We start from the raw sequence: 22127 nt of genomic DNA on the forward strand, positions 1-22127 counted from the left end.
AAATCACACTGGAATTTAATCCCACAGATGCTTGTTTTTATTTATTGCATTGGAATAATAATAATAATTTTATTATTTATACCCCACACATCTGGCTGGGTTTTCCCAGCCACTCTGGGCAGCTCCCAACAGAACACTAAGAACAGAGTAAAGCTTCAAACCTTAAAACTTTCTCCAGGCTTTCTCCAAGTAATTAAGGACAGGATACATGGGATTCCACCACCACCCCCTGCCTAACTTTACCAACACAACAATCCTGCATGGTAGGCAGGCTGAAAGAAAAAGTTTAGACCAATGCCATTTGTCACTAAGCAGGATTCTGAACCCGAGGCACGCCCACTGCAATTTCAACACACTGTTATGGCTTCAAAGATGTGCTTGCAGGAGTCTTACAAAGTTACACAGAGATTTACAGAGTGAACTCCAGCTTTTGAAGGGTCTTTTGGCAAGTCACCCTCCATGGGCCTTTCTCTCTCAGTGAGTCCACCTCCTCCTTGCAGCATGTCTAGAAGACTCTTCTTGGGCACCCAGTTGGGCTCTGTAGATGCTTGACCATGCTGACTCTTTACTTCAGCTTTGGAAGCATCTCAAGAGTTATCCAATCAGATCTTCCATGGAAAGCAAGCATCTCTGAAAGGAAGCTTGCCCAACACTATCTTCCCAATAATACGCCACTACCAATGAATATTAAGAGTGTTTAAAACTGCACTTTGTTTACATATTTCAGTGGTGCAGAAACTCCTCATTAGACCCATTAGGCTCCTCAATAGCTCCAATTTGGTTTATGACATCACAACATATGTGATGGCAGGTAAGGACACGGCTGGAAAAGATCAATCGTAAGTCTCTAAAGTGTATTCCTAATTGTTCCTTGCCAAGCAGGACTCATTGACTGACCACTTGAGATTGGCTGCATCAGGATTTCTAATGGGTAGCACATGTACCCTAATGCAGCACATGGACCTTGTACTCAGCACTGATCAGCACTGAGAGTGAGGCCCTTTAGAACGATGTCAGGCATTTGCAGGCGGGTGGCCCTACCAGCCTGTTAAATGTGTCCCATGAGATAGATGAGGTAAGCGTTCAGCACACAGGCTGGAGCCAGTTCCCCACTCCTGACAAAGCCCACCAGGCTTAGCCTGTGCTCCACACAAATTCAACATGCACCCTTGAACATCACTTAGAATTTACTGTTGTTGCACTGGGATTCCATGGCAAATAAGCAGGGGTAATTCAGCACACAAATCACAATGGAAATGACTCCCTGAAGACAGAGAATCCAAAAGCCATAGCACTCTTTTACATGGCCAGTGCTAGTCAAGTATTTACAAGGATATGGGGGGGGGGGGAGAGAGAATCGTGTTTTATCTAGTCAACAAAGACAGAAGAGGCAACAACACAGCAGGAAGCCAGTTTGGTATTTTAAAATCTAAACTCTGTGTGTGTGTGGGTGGGTGGGTGGGTGGGTGGGTGGGTGAAAAGAGAACTGCTGAACCTCTTCAGGAAATCCCATTGCTTGTTCCCACATCAGGAGCTGAGAATTGCCAACAAAAATCAAGTCCTAATATCCACATTCTATAGGAGGTGCTCATACTGCTATTCCTTTGAACGAAAAGTCCTGAACTTTTTAAGTTGTTCACCGCTTAAGCAGAGATGTCACTGAAGATCCACAGTCACCACACCTGGGATGTACATACAAACTTCCAGACTGAATCGAGCTCAGGAGCAACTGCTTTTTCCTGTTGCCAGGAGAAGCCAGATGTTCAGAACACCAATTGGCTGGCCCTTGTGGGAAACACAAAACTGCCCCTCCCCCAGAAGTGTGCAGACCACAATCATGAAACCCCTTCCAAACTCCCTCTGCTCCATCAAGAGCAATGTTTCAAGTCTTTTAAGAAATGTGCTGGCTTCAAATAATATCAATGATCACACCAAATAAATGTTTGAAATAGAAACATGTCCAGCACCTAGGGGGAGCTAAAAATAGCCAAGAGACTTATGGAGGTGAGCATAAATGCCTGCACTATCATCTGAGCCAAGGATAGAAGAGTGAGAGCACCTGGAGGAAGGTATATTTGTTTGTTTGTATGCAATCTTATTGACCACAAGATGACCAGATTTTCTGGTACTGGTTACAGCTGTTTTTCACTACAGGAAACAGTCTTTGCACATGCTTTGAACTTCTCTAGACTGAGAGTTCTCACATTTGCTCAAAAGCCTCTCACTCCACTTTGTGACACCAGCCCCCTAAACCTATGTTTGTGGGTGCTGGCTATGTAAGGCGTAAGAAATCAGCCCAAGACCATAATTCATCCACCAATGAATCCAGCACAATCTTCTGTGTGTTTAATATTACACCAACTGGTAAAGAGTTTCTCAGGAAACAACTGAAGTAATCGGAATCTTTTTTTTTTGTCCAGAACTGCCCTTGAACTGACAGTTTTTAAAGGCGCACAAGCTATGTTCAGTCAAAAGCAGCAGCCAAGGCTTTAATTTCAGCCAAGGAACCCTCTTCTCCCTGCCTGGATATAAATGGCTGATTTAAGCAAAGGTGTGACAAAGGGTCTTGCAAGGTTGGGGGGGGGGGAGGCATTACTATCATGTTTTCTAGAAAGCCTTTTAAGAGACACAGCAATTCAACAGATGCTCTGTGCTGTGATGCATGAAACAATGGCTTGGCTGGCATTTTCACACACCTAAGACTTTGTACAAATCTTTAAATGCAGATACTTTTCATTTAGTGCTGGGTATGGAGTTGCAAACCTTCCTCAAGAGAGGACATCCGTTTTTGGATCAATTTTAGCACAACATTTAGAAAAAGGTATTCGTTTCCCGTCCTGTCTTATATGACCCGTGGCGTAGCGTGAGTTGTCAGCACCCGGGGCAAGGCAAGTAATTTGCGCCCCCTAACCCATGGATTTGCGCCCCCTAACCCTAACCCCCAGATGTTGCGCCCGGTGTGGCCGGGCCCCCCTGCACCCCCCACGCTATGCCACTGTATACAACACAAAATAAGACTGTGAAAAATCACTTTCCTTCAAGGTTCTCCAGTATAGGGAATAAAACCCAACAAAACCCCAACAACAACACCTTAAGAGCTAAGAAATATAACACACGAGATTTGCATAGCCCTGACCTTTCATTTGCACAGCTCCACCCAGAGCTCCATTACTTTTCACACTGGGGTGTGACTGCAGGACAGGCTTCCATTTATATTTTATTCTTCTCTGAAACCACCACGCCTTTGAGGATCCAATTTCTCACCCACTTATCATTCCTTATAACTGCAGACTCAGGTGGTGAGTGTCAACAGAATGTGAACCCAAAACAGAGTAACTGCAGAACAAGAATCCAGCATACTCAGGGGGACTTCAAGGTCTGCTGAAATAAAGGTCTGTTTAAGTCTACAAATAAACCCCAACACACAAACTAACAAAAAACCAATCCACAGAATGCTGAGCATCAGATGGGAAAGAAAAGTAGTGGAGGGTGGAATGCCTTGATTGAACTCCTTGCAGTCTAGCACAGGCACCCCCAAACTGTGGCCTTCCAGATGTTTTGGCCTACAACTCCCATGATCCCTAGCTAACAGGACCAGGTCAGGGATGATGGGAATTGTAGTCCAAAACATCTGGGGGAGCCAAAGGTTGGGGATGCCTTGTCTAGCAGGTATAGCAAATGTGGCACTCTCAATATGTTTGCGGACTTCAATTCCCATGAGCTCCAGCTGGAAAGCCAATAGCCATGATTGATGAGAGATGTAGTCTAACAACCTCTGGAGGGCACCACATTGGCTCTCTCTATTTCAATTACAGTGCTACCTCGGATTACAGATGCTTGAGGTTACAGACTCCGCTAACCCAGAAATAGTACCTCGGGTTAAGAACTTTGCTTCAGGATGAGAACAGAAATCGCACGGCGGCAGCAGGAGGCCCCATTAGCTAAAGTGGTACCTCAGGTTAAGAACAGTTTCAGATTAAGAACGGACCTCCAGAACGAATTAAGTTCTTAATGTGAGGTACCACTGTATCTTGAAAGAGCACTGCTGAACAGAAACCCTGAATATGAACCCTCCTGTGCGTAAGAGATAGATTGTCACAACTTGTTGTGATATATCAATCATGACGGTTGCACCCCACTTTTCCTCTGAGAAGTTCAATGCGATGTACATTGGCTCTCCTGCCTCCCCTATTTTAAATTTCACAGCAACTCTGTGAGGTAGACTAGAAAGTGACCGGCCCAAGGTCACCCAGAGAATTTCATGGCTGAAAACTATACAACACTGGCTCCTTTAATTAGCCATTTAATCAATTGTTTTAATTAATTGATAAATAATGGCTGAGGAGGAGCCCCATCAAATGTCAGGCTCCTTTAGAGCGTCTAAACCAATGATTGTAAGAAAGAGCTCGATGCAAAATAGAGGGAGGGCAGAGAAGAGGGGGAAATCATCCTGGCAAATTGCTTAGTGATACTTCAACAGTGAATCAACCTGACAGTGAACATGAATGACCGAGATCCCGTGGCAGAATGCCTGGATCATATTCCATGCACCCATTTTGATATGTGTCTCCTTCTGACAGAACCTCCCAGACAACTGGAAGACGGCAACACAAGGTTACCTCTCGCCTTCCTTCCTTCCCATCAGTGGCTCTGCAGAAAAAGCTCAGCAGGCAGACTGAACAATCCTGAGACCAGGGTGTCCCTTGACAAGATTTGTACTGCTGAAACACCAGGATGTGTGAGCCTGACTACTAGAAGAATCAAATACCAAGGTATGCTGTTTGGTCAGTGGCATTTGTCACTGCTATTGCTATTTCTGCTATTATTTAAAATATTAATAATCCAGCCTTTGTGGTACTAATGTGACAATGAATTCCCAAATCTGAGCTCGGGGGGGGGGGTGATGGGGTGGTGGTGGAGGAAAAGAGTCCCCTTATTTCAACACAGAGATATAAAATAAACTGTAGGGGCATAGTTTGGAAATTAAACTGTGTATATCTTCACTACAACTTTCTGTGGAACAGATTTATTTACCCCCAAACTCTCAGTGTTTACTTGCCATGTACTGGTGTGGGGATTGGAAAGGCCAGGGAAGACTTTCCTCAACATTTCCCAAATCCCAATTTAGAACAGCAGGTTCCACCACAGCCCTTTTTGAGATGCTCTTGAGTTGCACTGTTTCTTAAACTAAAATTGTACCTGACACACACGGAATTAACCCAGGGCATAACACTGTTGTGATACCACAGGGTGTTGTAATAGATCGCTTCCTAAAAAGAGTGAACCGCTTCATGGAGGATAACCTATCCATTGCCATTGGCCATTGAAGCAAAGTTAAGCCTTCAAATGCAGAAGTAGAACACCTACATCTCATACTCTGGGCACAAATAATGAGGGAATGCTATCACCTTCACATCTTGCTTATAACCCCAAAGAGGCAAATGTTTCCTCCTGGAAACAAAATGCTGGACTAGAAAGCTATTGAGGCAATCCTCGTGCTTTTACAGTCTACCAAGAGGCAAGTTCTACTTGTTTCAAGATGTTCAGAGTGGATCTGAACCTCAGTTGGCTTTCTTTCCCCTCTCAATCTTAGCATTCAGCAGTTGGGACATCTGTATACTTCTTTTCCACTCCCAGATTCTAATCTTAGCACTGGAATTAATGGGAAGGTCAGCCAGTCTAACCCCCGACCCCTCACAAGAGCTGGACACTGCACCCACAACCTTATTACAGATTAAGTGAACTAATTCAGAGTATAAGCAAGGAGTAGGAATAAAATAAAATCACAACACCAGAGGAGCAGAAATGTTCATTAGTTCTAGCACAACATGGCTCTAGTAAGTGAGCCTAGTCACATGCAGACCATATGAAACTGTCTCATACCTTCCCCATCACTCCAAATGTATCACGGAATAACCCCACCACTTGGCCTTCCATCATACATGTCATCTCTTTCATCTGCACCACACCGACTTGCATTTATTCGTGCAAGGTTCAATGTTTTTCCATCGAACCTGTTGAGCTACAGATTTTCCAAGGGTTTGGTGTCTCCGCTATGTGAGTGTGACGGGAAAACAATTGAATCTCTTCCTCATATAATGTTCAACTGTCCCTTACATAGCATAGCTAGGACTAAATTCCTGGGTCCTGCTCTACTGCGCTTGTTTGGCAGACCTGTTGAGTCACATGCCGCACTGCTCTTGCAGGATACAGATCCTTCTGTAACTCTGCTGGTGGCGAGATTCCTGAATGCGGTTATCTCACACACAAAAACCACCAAAAAATTACAACAACAACAAAAACTAATCGGACAGTCATGGTGAGAGTGCATGACGGATCTCATCTCCAGTTCTCCTTTTTCTGTGAACCGTCCCTTGGATCTTTCCGGGCCCCAAGCCGTTACTGTCACTGTTCAATGACCACCCTTGCATCGTGGTGTTCCCCTTCTGTTGTTAGATGTACCGGTTTTTATGCTTCTGTGTTTTTATGTTTGTACATATTTTATGGGCTAATAGCCGTAAATAAATAAATTAAATGTATTTATTTGGTTTCCAAAAGTATTTCTGTCTCTTTTACCAGGTCAGAACATTGGCCCATCCCAGTATGGTGTACTAGTGGTAGCTTTGAAAGATTTCAGGCAGAGGTCTTTCACAGTGGTCAATCAGTCGTGTTTTTCTTATCAGCCATTTTCAATATTCTTTTTTTAATATGAAGCAATAATAATTGATTGTAATCAGCTGATACTTTTAACGGGAGATACCAAGGAACCTCTTACTTTCAAAATTGCTGCTTTACCAACTGAACTATGGCCCTTTTTTAAACACAGACACAAACAAAAAAAACCAGGGTCATCTATTAGGTTTTAGGAAATCTCTTTCCTGTCCCAACATAAGGAGAATGGTTTTCCACCCACCATTTCCTCATAAGGAGACTATTTGGGGATGACCTCTACTGGGATGAACACTCATCTTTCCTAGCCTAATCATTGTTTAGTCATTTAGTCGTGTCGTGTCCGACTCTTCGTGACCCCATGGACCAGAGCACGCCAGGCACTCCTGTCTTCCACTGCCTCCCGCAGTTCGGTAAATCTCATGCTGGTAGCTTCTAGAACACTGTCCAACCATCTCGTCCTCTGTCATCCCCTTCTCCTAGTGCCCTCAATCTTTCCCAACATCAGGGTCTTTTCCAGGGAGTCTTCTCTTTTCATGAGGTGGCCAAAGTATTGGAGCCTCAGTTTCAGGATCTGTCCTTCCAGTGAGCACTCAGGGCTGATTTCCTGGTCACACCAGTCCCTAAATCCATCCAGGTCTGAGGGGGCCCTGGGCCAAAGGCACTCTGGTGAAACACCTCCTAAGCTAACGATGGCACCAATAGCTTAGTGGCCATTTTAATATCTCACAGTGTCCTGGAAGCTGCATGCTGATGCTGGATGTGCTCTGAAGTCATAGAAACTGTGGTCAGCAATCAGGTTCCCTCAGCAAACAGTTTTGAGAATGGAGTCTTCACCAACCTGGCGCCCTCCAGATGTTTGGGACAACAACTCTTATCAACTGTATTGGCCAGGGCTGGTGGGAGTTCTACTCCAAAACATCTGGAGGGCACATGGTTGGCGAAGCCTGGAATAAGAAACGGAAGGCCAGGGCTGCAACCCCACCCAATCCAAACAGCTGCTGCCAGAGCCTATTGCCGCAAGCACCACAGCCTTTTTTCTTTTCTTTTATTACATCCACCTCTGGGTGGGCAGTGAGGAGATAATGGAGGTGCACTGACAGGGGCCTGCAGTCGCTGACCCCTACCCTTGAGAAAAGAGCAGGTGGCGGGAAGGAGAGCAAAAGGAAAGGAAGATTCCAGATGAAAGGGGAAACACATTTCATACCAGAATCTTCAAAGCCAAGATGGGTGACTTAAGAGCACTTGCTGATATAGTGGGAATGTAAGATGCCTGGTGGAATGGTGATAATCAGTGTGATGCAGTTATCTCTGGATATAAAATCTCTACATAAAAGAGAGTAGGTCATGCCGGCAATCGTGTTGCCCTACATGTCAAAGAGGACACCAAGCACAATAAATCAGAAAACTGAGGAAGAAATCAAATCACAGAATCACTGCTGGTAGAAATACCAGGTTAAAAAGGGAAATATATTTACACTGACTATTTTCAAAAGGTACCTTGGCTATTTATATGAAGAAATAGTTCCTTCCTTTAGAGACAGAAGAAGCTGCATTCACTGTTGCAATGAAGCCGCTCAGTTAGGCCATTTTAGACCTTTGGTGGTCTAATGGCCTCCCTCTTTAGATGGTCATGTGCAATGCTTTTGAGGGGGCTCATTCTGCTGATTGGGGACCCTGAACCTCTTCCCTTGAATCCTGCCCTGAGAATCAGGGGCACATATTTCACTTTAGACTTCACATTCCTCCGTCACTTTTAACTTCCTCCCTCCTTCTTTATCTGTACAAGGCAGGGTATCAAGACTGGGTCTCGGGCCTTACCCCACATTGAAGTTATTGTTAATACAGTGGTACCTCAGAAGTCAAACGGAATCCATTCCGGAAGTCCATTCGACTTCCAAAATGTTCAGAAACCAAGGCACAGCTTCCAATTGGCTGCTGTGCTGGACGTTCGGGTTCCAAAGAACTTTCACAAACCGGGACACTCACTTCTGGGTTTGCGGCATTTGGGAGCCAAAAGGTTCGACTCACAAGGCATTCAGGAACTAAGGCATGATTGTACCAAGGTTTTCCACATTCATTTGAAGCTGAAGATTAGGCTTGCTTACAGCCAACACCAACTCCAGGTCCAGCTTTTAAGGCCTCTAACCACCATAAAAACTCTTGTAGTGGTTTGTTTATATCAGTGGTTCCCAGTTAGGGTTCTGGAACCACTGGGGGTCCCTGGCAGGGGATGGTGTCAGGGGGGTCCCCGGCACCATCCCCTGCCTGGGAATCACATACCTTGTTAATTGCACATTGAAAGCCTTCCACAGATCATCCTGCCACTGCTCATGAACAGCGCCTGCTTGCTGGCAGGAGGAAAACTTGTGAAAGAGTTGCTGGATTGCAAGTGAGCTGGGATTGGGAGCAAACCTCTGGTGCAGTTTCTTAAGACTCGCTCTTGCGATTGGAGGGGTGGGGGAAGAGATTCCAAACAGTTCACATGCTTATCGTTAAAAAAAAATGTAAGGGATTCCTTCCCCTTGCTCTCTACTTTTTAACTGAAAAGAACTTAAATTGCTTTCAACAACTATCAAGCTTTGAGCACTCTACCAGTGCTTGTAGGAAGGGTTTTCATTGAATCTTGCCTCATGAGTTTGGGCTTCATGTTCCCAACAGGGGAAATAGCTAAGCAAATTGCCACAATGATTAGCACAACAGCTCACTCTCTGATGATTTAGTTTAGTGCTTGGGCTGGCTGACACTTTCGTTTCAACATCGTGATATATCAGCAGCTAAATGCTGGTATATGCTGATATCTCACAATGACTGGAATTTATTTCGGCTGCTTCTTCCTTCCCTAGGGCAGGCCTTCCTTAGGGAAGGAAGAAGCAGCAGAAATACATGGCCCAGCCTTACACAGTGAGCGAGTCCTGATGCTTCTCAGGGCTCACGTGTGAGTTGAGGAGCACTGGGGCTTTCCTGAACTGCTCAGCTGGGGGATGGAAGAGGCCTCAGAATTGTAGAGCTGGAAGGGACCCTGAGGATCATTTAGTCCAACCCCGTGTAATGTAGGAATACGCAGCTGTCCCATATAGGGATTCAAACTGCAACCTTAGCATTATCAGCACCACACTCTAACCAACTGAGCAATCCAGGCTGGATTATATTCTTAGATTTATGATATGTTTCTATTAGCCTTTCAGTTTGTTGGACTATTAAAAATTTGTTATGTCTTCTAATTGTTAGTGAAATATCTTACATAAACTTCCTGATGTCGTGAGCCACTTTGAGCATACAGTGATACCTCGGGTTAAGTACTTAATTCGTTCCGGAGGTCCGTACTTAACCTGAAACTGTTCTTAACCTGAAGCACCACTTTAGCTAATGGGGCCTCCTGCTGCCGCCGTACGATTTCTTTTCTCATCCTGAAGCAAAGTTCTTAACCTGAAGCACTATTTTTGGGTTAGCGGAGTCTGTAACCTGAAGCATATGTAACCTGAAGCGTATGTAACCCGAGGTACCACTGTACTAATAATAACAATACGAACATTACAAAATTCCAGCTGTTTTCTACTCAGTCTTCAGCAATATTTTATCAAGCCCTGACGAAGCCATCAGTTATGACTTGAAGGTGCAAGATCCCTCAGATAGCAGAACCATATGTTTCTAAAGTTTTGCTAAGATGCACCTCTTAGATTGCAAGTAAGGAATAGCATGTGTGAATACTCTTTCATATAAAAAGACTTCTGCATATAGAACACTTGCAAGTTAGGGACACAATTGCTTTTTTAAAATTAAGTTGTAGTGGAGTAATGGAGACAAGTTTTTCCTATTGTCTGGGGATAGGCAAATTGTGGTAATATCACAAATTTTATGGTCTGGTTTTTGTTTTGTTTTTTTGTACAGTGGTACCTTGGTTTACAACCATAATCCGTTCCGGAAGTCCGTTTGTAAACCAAAACAGGTTGTAACCCAAAGCGCACTTTCGCCAATGGGGCCTCCAAAATTTTTTTGTTCATAATCCAAAAAAATGTGTTGTAATCCAAAAATAGTTTGCAAACCGGGACACGCATTTCCAGGTTTGATGTGTTTGTAATCCAAAACGTATGCAAATCAGGCTGTTTGCAAACCAAGGTACCACTGTATACCTAAGATCCTTTGCTTTTTAGGGACCACCCCACATTTTCTTCAGAAAACTGCTTTGCTCAGGTAACTACCATTGAGTTATCAAAATTTTCAAAAGTATGGGGTCCGTGGCTTAGCTTTTGAAAAATAGGGGGTCCTCAGTAATTAGCTAATTGGGAACCACTGGTTTATATAATCAGCTGATCAGAGAGGATACAATCATCATGGTCTAATCTTGTGCCATCAGAATGGATGTATTTTAAAATGTTCATAAATATTAATTGACCTCTTTTAATATGACAAAATCTGCATTGGTTAGCATATTGATCTATCTCCAAATCACATCTCTTATTTGCTTAAATTTGCTGCTCTAAACTGAGAGTGTGTGCCACATTTTGGCCAGATACAAGTAAACGAAAGGCGTTAAGCTTATTGAATGCCAAAAGATTAAGAAGTGTATTTTAAAAAAAAAAAAAAAAATCAACAACACAAAAACAGGTAACACAAAAGAAAAACAACAGAGAATCAAATGAAAACTAAAATTAAACACACCCAGGCGCAGGCACACACATACAAAGTAGAAATTTGGCTGTTTCATTGCCATTCCCAGGCCAAATGCCTCACCACCACCCCTTAGTTGGTCCTGCTTGCTTATACAGTATCCAATGTGCTGTTAAACTATCAAGCCGTTGTTAAAACTGAAACAACAGGACCTGCGATCAGGATCTCTGCAAATTCTGGTCTCATCACCAACTGTGTTGTGGCCAAATGATGATTTAGACAACTGGTAAGAAAGATGACTACAACACCCCTAATTATTCAGGAGCTCTTTTCTTGACTCCTCCTTTCTACTTCAGATTTATCCCTGAATCATGTAAATAATTTGTTTCAATCATGCATGGATCTAAGATGTATCAGACTAAAGACACGTTTCCCCAATCAGTCAGCTCTCTCATATCCCTTATGCACAGATTGAAACCAGCATATAATTTGCATAATTTGATAAAAACAAAAATGAAATACCCACTTCAAAGCCACAACACACGACAGTGGTCTGTATGGGAAAAGCAGAATTCATGAGTAACAGCTGAAAAGAATTATGATGAGACTAACAAAATACCCACCATCATTGTTTACTTGTATCCTGCTTTTCCATGGTAAACCATGCTCAAAGTGGCTCACAGCACCAGGAAGTTTATGTAAGATATTTCATTAACAATTAGAAGACATAACAAAAATTTAAATAGTCCTACAATCTGAAAGGCTAATAGAAACATGTAAGAATACAACCCAGCCTGGATAGCTCAGTTGGTTAGAGTGCGGTGCTGATAATGCTAAAGTTGCAGGTTCAATCCCCATATGGGACAGCTCATATTCCTGCAATTACGCGGGGTTGGACTTGATGATCCTCAGGGTTCCTTTCAGCTCTACAATTCTATGGTGGTATATTAGACATTAGGGGCTTCTGGCAGAATTACATTAGGCAGGTTTTCCTCACCCTTTCAACCTGGTCCTGGTCAGAGTCACCTTGCTGGCCACTGTGAGAACAGGATGCTAGACTAGATGTGCCACTGGCCTGATACATCTGCCTTGGTTTGAGAAGTAAATCTCTCTGTACCTGCATATCCCAAAGTTCAGTTACTCCATTGCTCTGTAGCATGACCAAGTACTAGAATCCAGCAAGTGACCTTTATAGAAACTAGCAACATTCCCACCACCCTGAAGGGCGAATGTATATGGTGGGAGAGCATGGCCCCATGCTTTTGAAGCTCACAAAGCCATATGTGATTCACCAGCCTTTCAGGTATCCTTGGGTTGAGAGAGGTAGCCTGGTGCAACGGACAGAATGTTTGGATAAGAACCATCAAGATTTGGGTTCAAATCCATACTCAGGTATGAAAGTCCCTGGGTGACACTGGTTGAGTTGCTATACTCTCAGGCTTGCATACTTCACAGGGTTGTTGTGATAATGAAAAATTTCGACCCTAGGAAAACTCTGTCCCTTCTTACAGCTTGTTACTGTATTTTCCCCCCTTAAATGCTTTATTCCAAAATATCTTTATGCAAAAGAAGCATGCTCTTTTGACAGACAATCCAAATCAGAAGTAACCTTACATAGAATAAGCTATCTATGCATCTCAGGATTTGGGTGTACTCATGATCACCTCCAGCCATCAACATCTGCAGAGAGAATTGGTGTATTTGCCCCCTTTTTTGCAATGCTCATTTACAAAACTCCAAAAGCAATTCAAAATATTGACAGGTTTCAATAATTAGAAGAAGGTTAACGCAACACTAGTAAGGTGGGTGGGTTTAGATACACAACTGAATTTATACATTTAATACAGGCTACAACTACTTCCTGGTAGTTTTATTCACACAACTGTAGTGCCACACTTTGGGCACTCCTGGTCATTACTCTCTAATAAAGCACCTTTTTCCATGGAAAAAGAACCAGGTAGATGTCAGACCACTGAGGTTCCAATTTTGCTCCATTATAATGCCTAATCCTTTGACTAACCAGCCAGCATCACACCGCAGCCTTGAAAAATGCCAACAGTTTGATGGCAACAGTAACATCTGTGCAACAAAGGAGCAAGGAAGCAATTCATTTATATTTATATCACTGCATTCATTTATATATTTATTTAGGCAGTAATAACTTGTTCCCTTGGGGAAGGAATATCATTTTTCTTCCTAAAATCTAGATTAGGTATTTTTTTCTTTTTTAAAAAACCAGACAGGTGGATTCAATAGGTGTGGATTTAAGGAACCCAACTGAAACTCACTGAACTCCACGGAGACCACGGACTGAGGAGGTGGCCGGAGAGCATAAGGGAGAACCAAGAGATAGTAGTACAGACTGTACGTCTGGACACAATCCAAAGTATTGTTTGACTTCAAAGCAAGCATCCATTTATAAATAAATTAAAAAGGCACATGAATAGGCAAAATTGGGAACATCAAGTGATCACAGAAGTTAAAACTGGAATTAGCCAGTGTGAAGAAACAATGGAGATCAAGGGAGGAGTATAGTAGACCCATATGACAATCCATCAGCCATGGCTAACCAGTGTCCCACTTGTAGGATAAACCAGATCTGACTGCTTTTTTTCCCTTTCCCCATCACAGACCCACAAAGGTTTTGCAAAGAAGAAAAAGCACCTGCAGCAAGTGAAAAGCAATATTCTACCCGTACCCAGTTAGTTGACTGTCTCCGCACCCCCTCCATCTCAATCCCCATCCATATACGAGTTTCCAAAAGATACTCTCAGACAAACAGTTAATTGTCAGCCAATGTCCTCTTGGAGAGACTCTCCCTATGGAAAGACCTCGGTGCTGAATTTCAATTACAACCACAAAGTTGAGCAGCCATATAAATCTATCCACAGAGCAATCCTACACTGTTATTTTTTCTTTCTGCAGAAGTAATCCTCATTATGTTCAGTGGAGTTTACACCCTTGTAATGTATTTTAGGATTGTGGCCCACCACTTTAAAAAGTAGGGTGGGGGGAGAGAAGGGAGGAATACCTTCATGATTCTGGTAGGGAAGAGTGCCAAAAGCAGCCATCTATGAAGACATCCTCATTATTCCAGACAGTAACAGAAATTTTAGGAAAACCCTTGTAGGGAAGAAAATTGACCACTACTTCTTCCTTCCCTCAATCCCACTCCATCAAGAAATGAAACTTCAGCAATAGATTTTTGCTTGGTTTCTGCAGCAAGGGCACTTACAGGAGAAGCAGTCAGGGGCTAGGATGGAAAAGAAGGGGCATTTGTGATACCAGACTACTCTTTTACCTCTTCTGGTAGACTGGGTTATCAAAAATGCCAGGGCCAAAATAGGAAGGAGCCCATCCTTAACCCTTCTGTCCTTATAATGTGGGGAAAGGAGGTGTGATGTGTTACACAGTGGTTCTATCATCATTCAAGAACTACAGGTTTACAGACACAACATTTGGCGAGGGATCATCAAGAGGGGTGGCGGGTGGAAAAAGCCATGAAACATGGTCAATTTCCCACCTTGATGGAGCTATCACCCTGCTTTGCAAGGGGGGGGGTGTAGGCTTATTTGACATTCTGAAAAGAGGAGTTGCCCATTTCCGTCCCATCTCACCCACCCACCCACCCACCCCAAAAGCAAATCTCCCTCGGAACAGCGTTGCTCTCACAACCAGATCCCTGCAAACTTTAACATCCTGCTGTAAAAACAACAACTGCAAAGCAGAGATCCTAGCAAGGCTTTCCTTAAGCACAGAGATTACCCCCCCCCTCCGCCCCGACACACACAGCTGAAAAATGCGTGAGAATTTAGGTGGTTCCACGGACTGGGGGAACCCCCAGCCTTAGCCCAAAGTCACCCGCCACCCACACCTCGAAAGGTCTTCCCAAACTTAGCCACCCTCCTCTGGCCCCACTTACCGGCGGCTGATGTTGCCAAAACCCCCACCGAAAGCAGAAGAATTCGGCTCCAGTAGCTCACCTCCACCGTCATGAGAGCAAAAATCCCCAATTTTCCCCAATTCCGTTTAAAGCTGCAGTGGCATGCCGGCTTGTCCCAACCGAAAGAGGGTTGCATGTCAAAGAGGGGTTGGGGGGTTGATTTGCTTGGAGGAGGAGGAGGGAAGACGGGGAGGAGGAGGAGGAGGAGGTGGAAGAGGAGGAAAGGGGGGAGGAGAAGAGAGAGATGGGTGATTGGTTTGAAATTTTCGTCTTAACCCCCCCTTCCTTTGCTCAATGGGATAATTAGGATAGGAGGAAAGGAAGGCTTCTTTTAAAGGGGGGTCAGGATGGCGCTTATTTAATCTTATATACATATATACATACATATATATTTGCTCATAAAGAAAAAAAAAGATCCGAATGCACAGAGAGCTTTTTTTCTCTCTCCTCCCAGCTGCTGCAGCTGGGCTAAACCAACTCACACCGTAGCTTGGGGAGAGAACTGGCTATCTCTTTCTCTCTCCCCCTTTTCCACCCTCCCTTCTCTTCTTCCTCGGTCTTTTTTTTTTTTATGCCTACCTTGGATCAAGCTTTTCAGGATTAACAGCTGAAGCTCCCCAGGGAATTATTCTTTTAAGTTCCAGGTGATTAATCACCGCTACATCGCTGGGGATTTTGTTTTAATGGTCTCTTACCTTTAAAACAAACACTAAATACTGGGGGTTGGGAAGATTGAGGAGGGGGACTCAAGTCTGGATGGGCCGCTGAAAGGTTCGTTAACTTCCCAGCGCTTTCCGCATCGTGCGGGGAAGGAAAACCCTCCAATCCCGCTTGCATTAGCTTGATTTGATGAGAATAAAATTCCCTGCAAAATCTCTTCCTCATCACCACCTTTAAGGAGAAAGGGGGGCGCCGGGGAAGCGTGCCAGTTTCACGCCACCATTTCTTCCAGGGAACAATCCACAGACCCTTGAGTTGAATTGACAAGGTTCAAGCAAGCCCTGCATTGATGGAAAGGTGGGGGAGAGAATCGCCCTTTTCGCTCGGGAGGGCGAGGGCGAGATGTCTGCATTTGTAAACCATTTGTAGGATGTTGCAAGAGATAGCGAGGAATTACAAGGTAATTCTCTCCCCCCTCCCCGCAACAAAGAATCAGAGCCTCCCCCCCCCTCTTTCGCTGGCGACTTTGTCTCTGTCTGCTCTTGGAAGGGCTTTGAGTGGGACGGAAAGGGGATTCAGAAACCCCGGCCATTACCCTGCCAAGTACTCCTTAAATGATGCTGGGCTCGGGTACTAGTGTCCTTTTGCAGAGAGGAGAACGGCTTGCTGGGGAAGGAGGAGGGGAGGTTCCCCCCTCTCTCCCCCACCCCCTTCAGATGGCGCACCTATGCAATGCAAAAGGGCGAACGTAAAGGAAATTAAAGAAACAGTGGGGGGCTTGATTAGCATTCGGCGGAGGCTGGAAATGGTCAGGCTGTCAATTCCCCCCACACTCCAAAAGCTTCCGGATTCGTTCCAAAAGGCATCACACACACACACACACACACACACACACACACACACACGGCTTTTCCATTGACCATTTCGACCCCAGTGTCCCCTCTCCGACGGCAGATAAGGGGGGGGGGACACCCTCTTATTTATCTGAGAAGTGTACTGCTGCTGTGGGGAGTAATATTAGATCAGATTCAAAAATACAAACCAGGAGAAAGAACATGAATGAGAAATTGTGTAGTGTATGCGCGCGCGTGCGGAGATTCGGGTGGGAAACGCGCTTGAGGTGCAAAGATGCCTTTCCAGACAATGCGCCAGCGAGAATCAAGGCAAACAACAAGGTCTCGCTTGCAATACTGTACTATGCACACTTTTTCCCCCTTAAGTAACACTTAACTCAGTGCAGCTTACTCCTGAGTAAACGCGTGGTTGCAGTGCAGCCCTCTGTATGCTCGAAGAAGTAAATGCCAGCAAAAATCAAAGGAGCGATTACCGTACTTCCGAGGAAGCATGTATTCTGCACACGTTCTAGGCTTGCAAGCTGATTGCATTAAATGTAAAAGTTACCTCGCTTTGTTTGGGGTTGGAGGGCAAGGACTGTTTCCCAGAGAGAGTAACTGTCCCTTCTTCTGTTACAAAGACCTGACTGGTTTCAACTAGAAGTTGGGTATTTTAGATCACTGGCCACACACAGTTTGTTCCTCCTCAAGCAGAGATTCAGCAGGAATCTTCACTATTGACTTCCAGGTGTCTCTTGAAGACCTCTTTGTGATGACAGGCCTTCTGCAGCTGTTTAAACTTTCTTGATTAGCCAGTCATTTAAATGGATTTCTAACCCCTTACCTGGGAGTAAGCACCACTGAATGCAATAGAGCTTGCTTCTGAGCAGACATGGCTAGGACTGAACATAAGAACAATCTGCTGGATTAAACAAAATACCCATCTAATCCAGGATTTTGTTCTTACAATGGCCAACCAGATGCCTCTGGGAAGCCCACAAGCAGGACCTTAGCACTATGCTCTTTCCAGGAAATAGCTTTCAGTTTGCCATGGACATAGAACATAGCCATTGTAGCCAGTAAGGATTGTGCTGTAAGTAAGCAATTTTGCTCTGGACCCATCCATTTGCCACTGTTTTGAAGCTTAGGCCCCCAGAAAGTTTGTGTGTGAACAGAACTGCTGCCTTGAGCTTTTTGCCTATCAGTCCATTACCTTCCACCAGGCTCTGCTCCTAATGACTTAGGTGCCTTCAGTGGACTCCATTTCCTGCCCTACCATGATCCATTCCCTAATCTCTAAGACACCACCCCTGAGCTCCCAAGCCCCACCTTCTATCTGTCTGAACCTCAGGACAAAAACCAGCCATATGATGAAGTTTCCACTTTTGGCCCTTACACCCAGCTTTCCATCATCCACAAATATGATTTTCCTGCCTCCCTTCTACATGCAAGGAAGCAATAGCATAATGTGGGTTGCCAGTGCCTCGGGCCACATGAAGGGGGGTGGGAGGGAGGGGAACAGATGGAGGAGAGGTGTGCCTCCAACTTTGTAATGGCCTCTGTGTCACCCAGGAGATCGCAGCTGCAGAGATAATAAGAGTTGCTCTCTTGTCTGCAGAGGTCACTTCCTGGTTCTCTCAGAGAAGCCATTTCCAAAGGAGCCCAATGACAGAAGAGCACAGTTGTATTGAGGCAACAACGGGTGTTGAAATTTTGCACCCCTAAGAATTTTCCACCTGGGGCAACTGCCCCTGTGTCCCCCCCCCCCCATTCTACACCACTGCAAAGAAGGGAGATAAGAACTGTACCTTTCACGTTTAATTACAATACACATACATACATACAGGACAACCACATCTTACAAACATTTAACTTGCACAATTTCAACCCACACCCTGTTGAAGGCCAGCTGGCTGAAATTCTGCAAGTTAAATGCAAGCAAGGCAGGGGAGCTTAAAAGCTCTTTTTTTCTCGGGGGGGGGGGGAAGAATGTGTCTTTCTTGGGATTCACCAAGGGAAGCTCTCATGAGATCTCATGTCACCGTTTGAGTTCCTCTGTGAGCATCCCTAGCCTTCTGGAGCTAGTGTGCTGAGTGGGCCTTGCCTAACAAGCAAGGCAGAGAGCTTAAAAGCTTTTTGTACTAGGTCCACTTAGGTTACCCAGTGTGAAAAGAGCTTTTAAGCCTTTCTTTCCTTGCAAGGACCACTCAGCGCACCATCTCCAGAAGGCTAGGGATGGTCATTCTTGACTATACATGTTTTTGTATATAGGTGGAACCCTTGGAACCAAACCCCTGCATGATACAATTGTACTGTATGTGCAAAACTAAGCACAGGTCCAGGGTCAGGCCTAGCATTAAGCAGATTGAGGCAGCAGATGCTATGGTGGGAGTGAAAGGTATCAATTCCTGTCCTCAGGTGCTGCTCCTGTACTCTCTCCTGCCCTCCCCCAATTCCCATTGTCCTGATTCGGTGCCATGCATGCCTGTAAGTGGTTTGGGCTGTCTTGCCTAGCTGTCTTCTCCCAGTGTCTCACCAACAGCACTGCTTGGAATGGCCCATCACTGAGTAGGCAGAGAGCCATCCCAGCCCATGTACTCCAGCAAGCATTGTGCATGCATGTGCATTGCTCTGATCACGTGCCACATACTGGTGCCACCACTGCTGCATTGCAGCAATTGTTTGAGTGAGCAAGTGCTAGGCAGAGCACTGAGCAAAGCAGAGGCAAGTTTCTTTTTCCTCGCCAGTGAATGCTGCTCCTTTAGGGTGAACTGGGCACTGCCCCACCAGCCTTTGTCTCTCCTCTGCTAGCCACCACCTGCCTGCCTCCGTAGTTACAACTAGTCCAAGGAATGGTCCTGGCTGTTGGCTTCTTCCTTGTAGTCTCATTGCTGACTTTGTAAAAATCATCAGGGGAGAGGGTGGGGACGAAACCAGAATGAGCTGGCTTTGCTGGTCATTGGGATCTCTGCTCACTCTCCTATGAGATACGGAGAGAGAGAAGGGGTGGTTCTGCCCACTTTATGTTCAGCCCCACCCACCACAGCTAAGAGGCTCCTAAAAGATTACCCACAAAGGGATCCAACCCAACATAAAAAGCTTCCCTACCTTTGTCTCTGCTCCATCTCCAAATGGAGATTAGAGTTTAGGTAAGAGCTTAGGTCCCAGAGAGAGAGCAGAAGCAGTATGCTTAGGTAGATCACCATTGAGGAACTGAGCCACTACTGCTACTGGCTCCATCATCTCTTTCTCAGGTTCCCCTTTCCTACTGTGAGAGATCTGCAGATCAGGATTCCAGGATGTGTCATCAATTAGCCTAATTGAAACAGAAACATCCACCCTTTTCTGCTGCATTTGCCAGAGTGAAACCTCCCATGCCTAATGCAAACGTTCCTTGAGTCTTTCAACCAGCAGTTCTCCCAGATTTTTTCATTTCTGCACTCTGCTGCAATATATACCAAACTCCAACAAGTCTCAGATTGTGAGCAGCCAGATCTGGAATTAGATCATATATTCACACTGGGTAACAAAGCAACTCATATAAGAACATCCCTTGGTACTGGGTTGAGCCAAAGGCTCATCTAATCTAGCATCCTGTTCTCACAGTGGCCAACCAGATGCGCTCATCAGAAGCCCACAAGCAGGACCTGATTATGAGAGCACTCTGCACTTGTGAATCCCAGAAACTGATATTCAGAGGCATACTGCCTCCGGCAGAGAAGGTAGAACATGGTCATGTAGTGAGAGAACTAGGAAAAGGCTAGCAGCTGGAGGCAGGGGCTTCTAGTAGCAAGTTCTAAATACAGTGGTACCTCAGGTTACATATGCTTCAGGTTACAGACTCAGCTAACCCAGAAATAGTATCTCGGGTTAAGAACTTTGCTTCAGGATGCAAACAGAAATCATGCGGTGGCGGCACAGCAGCAGCGGGAGGCCCCATTAGCTAAAGTGGTGCTTCAGGTTAAGAACCGTTTCAGGTTAAGAATGGACCTCCGGAACGAATTAAGTACGTAACCAGACGTACCACTGTATAGGGACTGGTTTGTGGGATTTCCTCCCATTAGCCCCTGTGTACATTTAACTCAGAAATGCATCCTACAGACTTGAATGGGCCTTGCTACTGGCACTTAAACAAGTTAATTCAACAGGCTCCTTACTTTCTATTGGCATGCATGTCTGGACTCTTGCCAGAGCATGCATGCATAGGATTCGTGACTTCCCTGTCTTTTGCAAAAGCAATGGCTATGTGCTTTATTTTTTTAAAAAAAAATGGAACCTGATCTGAGATTTTCAGCTGAAGAAAACAAGCCTAAACAAATTTATGGGTGGGGAGAACAGAAGCCATGACATTGCTGTAAATGCAAAGCCAGTGCCAATGAGGGGGTGGGGTTTGTCCTTACGTCCGCTTGTCCCATGCCTAGGAAGAATGGGTCTGAGTGGTTTTCTACTTGCCCCACTCCTTTCTCACAAAACCCCCTGCTCTTTAGTGCTAAATCAGGGCAAACATCAGGGCAAACATCAATCCAGAGAAAACCCAAATCACTGTTTGCTCTGACTGAATGCTATAGAGTGGTTTCCCCTGGGATGTGGGGCGGGGTGAGAAGCAGCAGAATGAGAAGTGTGGTTAAGCCCTTACCTGTTCCTTGGAGGGGGGTAGACTTTCATTACTTGCTGGCTGTCCTTTGTTCCTTTCAAGATAACACTATGGTTATGGGTCCAGCATTTGAAATTAACTTTCAACAAACCCCTGCCTACTTAATTTCAATTTCTTTATGAAAGTGAATGTTTTCCCAGGGAAATGGTTGCATACATCCCAAATAACACACAAACACTCTCTCTTTTTGCAAAAGAATTTATTGGTTAATCCATATTAGACCTCTCTGTCCTGAACCCTAATTGGTAAGTGTTTTACTTTGCTAAGAAATACATTTAAAAGCTCATAACCATTTCGACTAGTTGTAAAAAGAAAAAAGAAAACAAGATCACTCTGCAGTGCCACCTACAGTCAAAAGATAATAACGGGAACAAGCAAGTGGAAAAGGATTCCTCCTGTTTTGAAACTCCTATCCAAAACAATACAGCAATTGAAGGCTGAATAAACCCCTTCAATTCCAGGAGCTAAAGATACCAGGTTATACATCTGGGACTCTGGGATAAAGAAGCAATGATTGCTCCCCGTCTCTTATGAAGCTACCTATCACTTGCCGGTCGGTCGAATGCTCTTAAAGGCACAGCTATGGGATCTGTTGAAAATTTTTACATGGAGAGCGGCTGCAAGCTCCCCCCTTCAAATTGCTTCTCGGGATCTCTTCTGTGGAAACTTTGGTTTAACACAGGTATTTATCTTTGTTGATATATATTGATAGGATTAGTAGGGCAGCATCCAATGAGACAAACATTCCATCTATTGT

At 44.7% G+C, this 22127-nt stretch overlaps 1 protein-coding gene and 1 long non-coding RNA gene across 4 annotated transcripts in view; one reads left to right on the forward strand and one right to left on the reverse strand.

Moving 5' to 3' along the window:
• The window catches only part of CSMD2 (CUB and Sushi multiple domains 2), a 489690-nt gene extending 474066 nt beyond the window's left edge, over nucleotides 1-15624 (reverse strand). For all 3 annotated transcript variants that reach the window (XM_081921160.1, XM_081921159.1, XM_081921158.1), the window contains exon 1: nucleotides 15203-15624. In XM_081921160.1, the coding sequence (XP_081777286.1) occupies nucleotides 15203-15359 (157 nt within the window). In that variant the 5' untranslated portion in view covers nucleotides 15360-15624. The remainder of the gene's footprint in view (nucleotides 1-15202) is intronic.
• On the forward strand, nucleotides 2427-22122 carry LOC309375478. The gene is made up of 4 exons (XR_014170929.1): nucleotides 2427-2551; nucleotides 3291-3392; nucleotides 4581-4772; nucleotides 21832-22122. It is a non-coding gene; the product is annotated as an uncharacterized lncRNA (long non-coding RNA).
• The last annotated feature ends 5 nt before the right edge of the window (nucleotides 22123-22127 follow it).

The sequence above is a fragment of the Podarcis melisellensis genome, assembly GCF_964234715.1.
Source record: "Podarcis melisellensis genome assembly, chromosome: 8".
In the NCBI taxonomy this organism is placed as follows: domain Eukaryota; kingdom Metazoa; phylum Chordata; class Lepidosauria; order Squamata; family Lacertidae; genus Podarcis; species Podarcis melisellensis.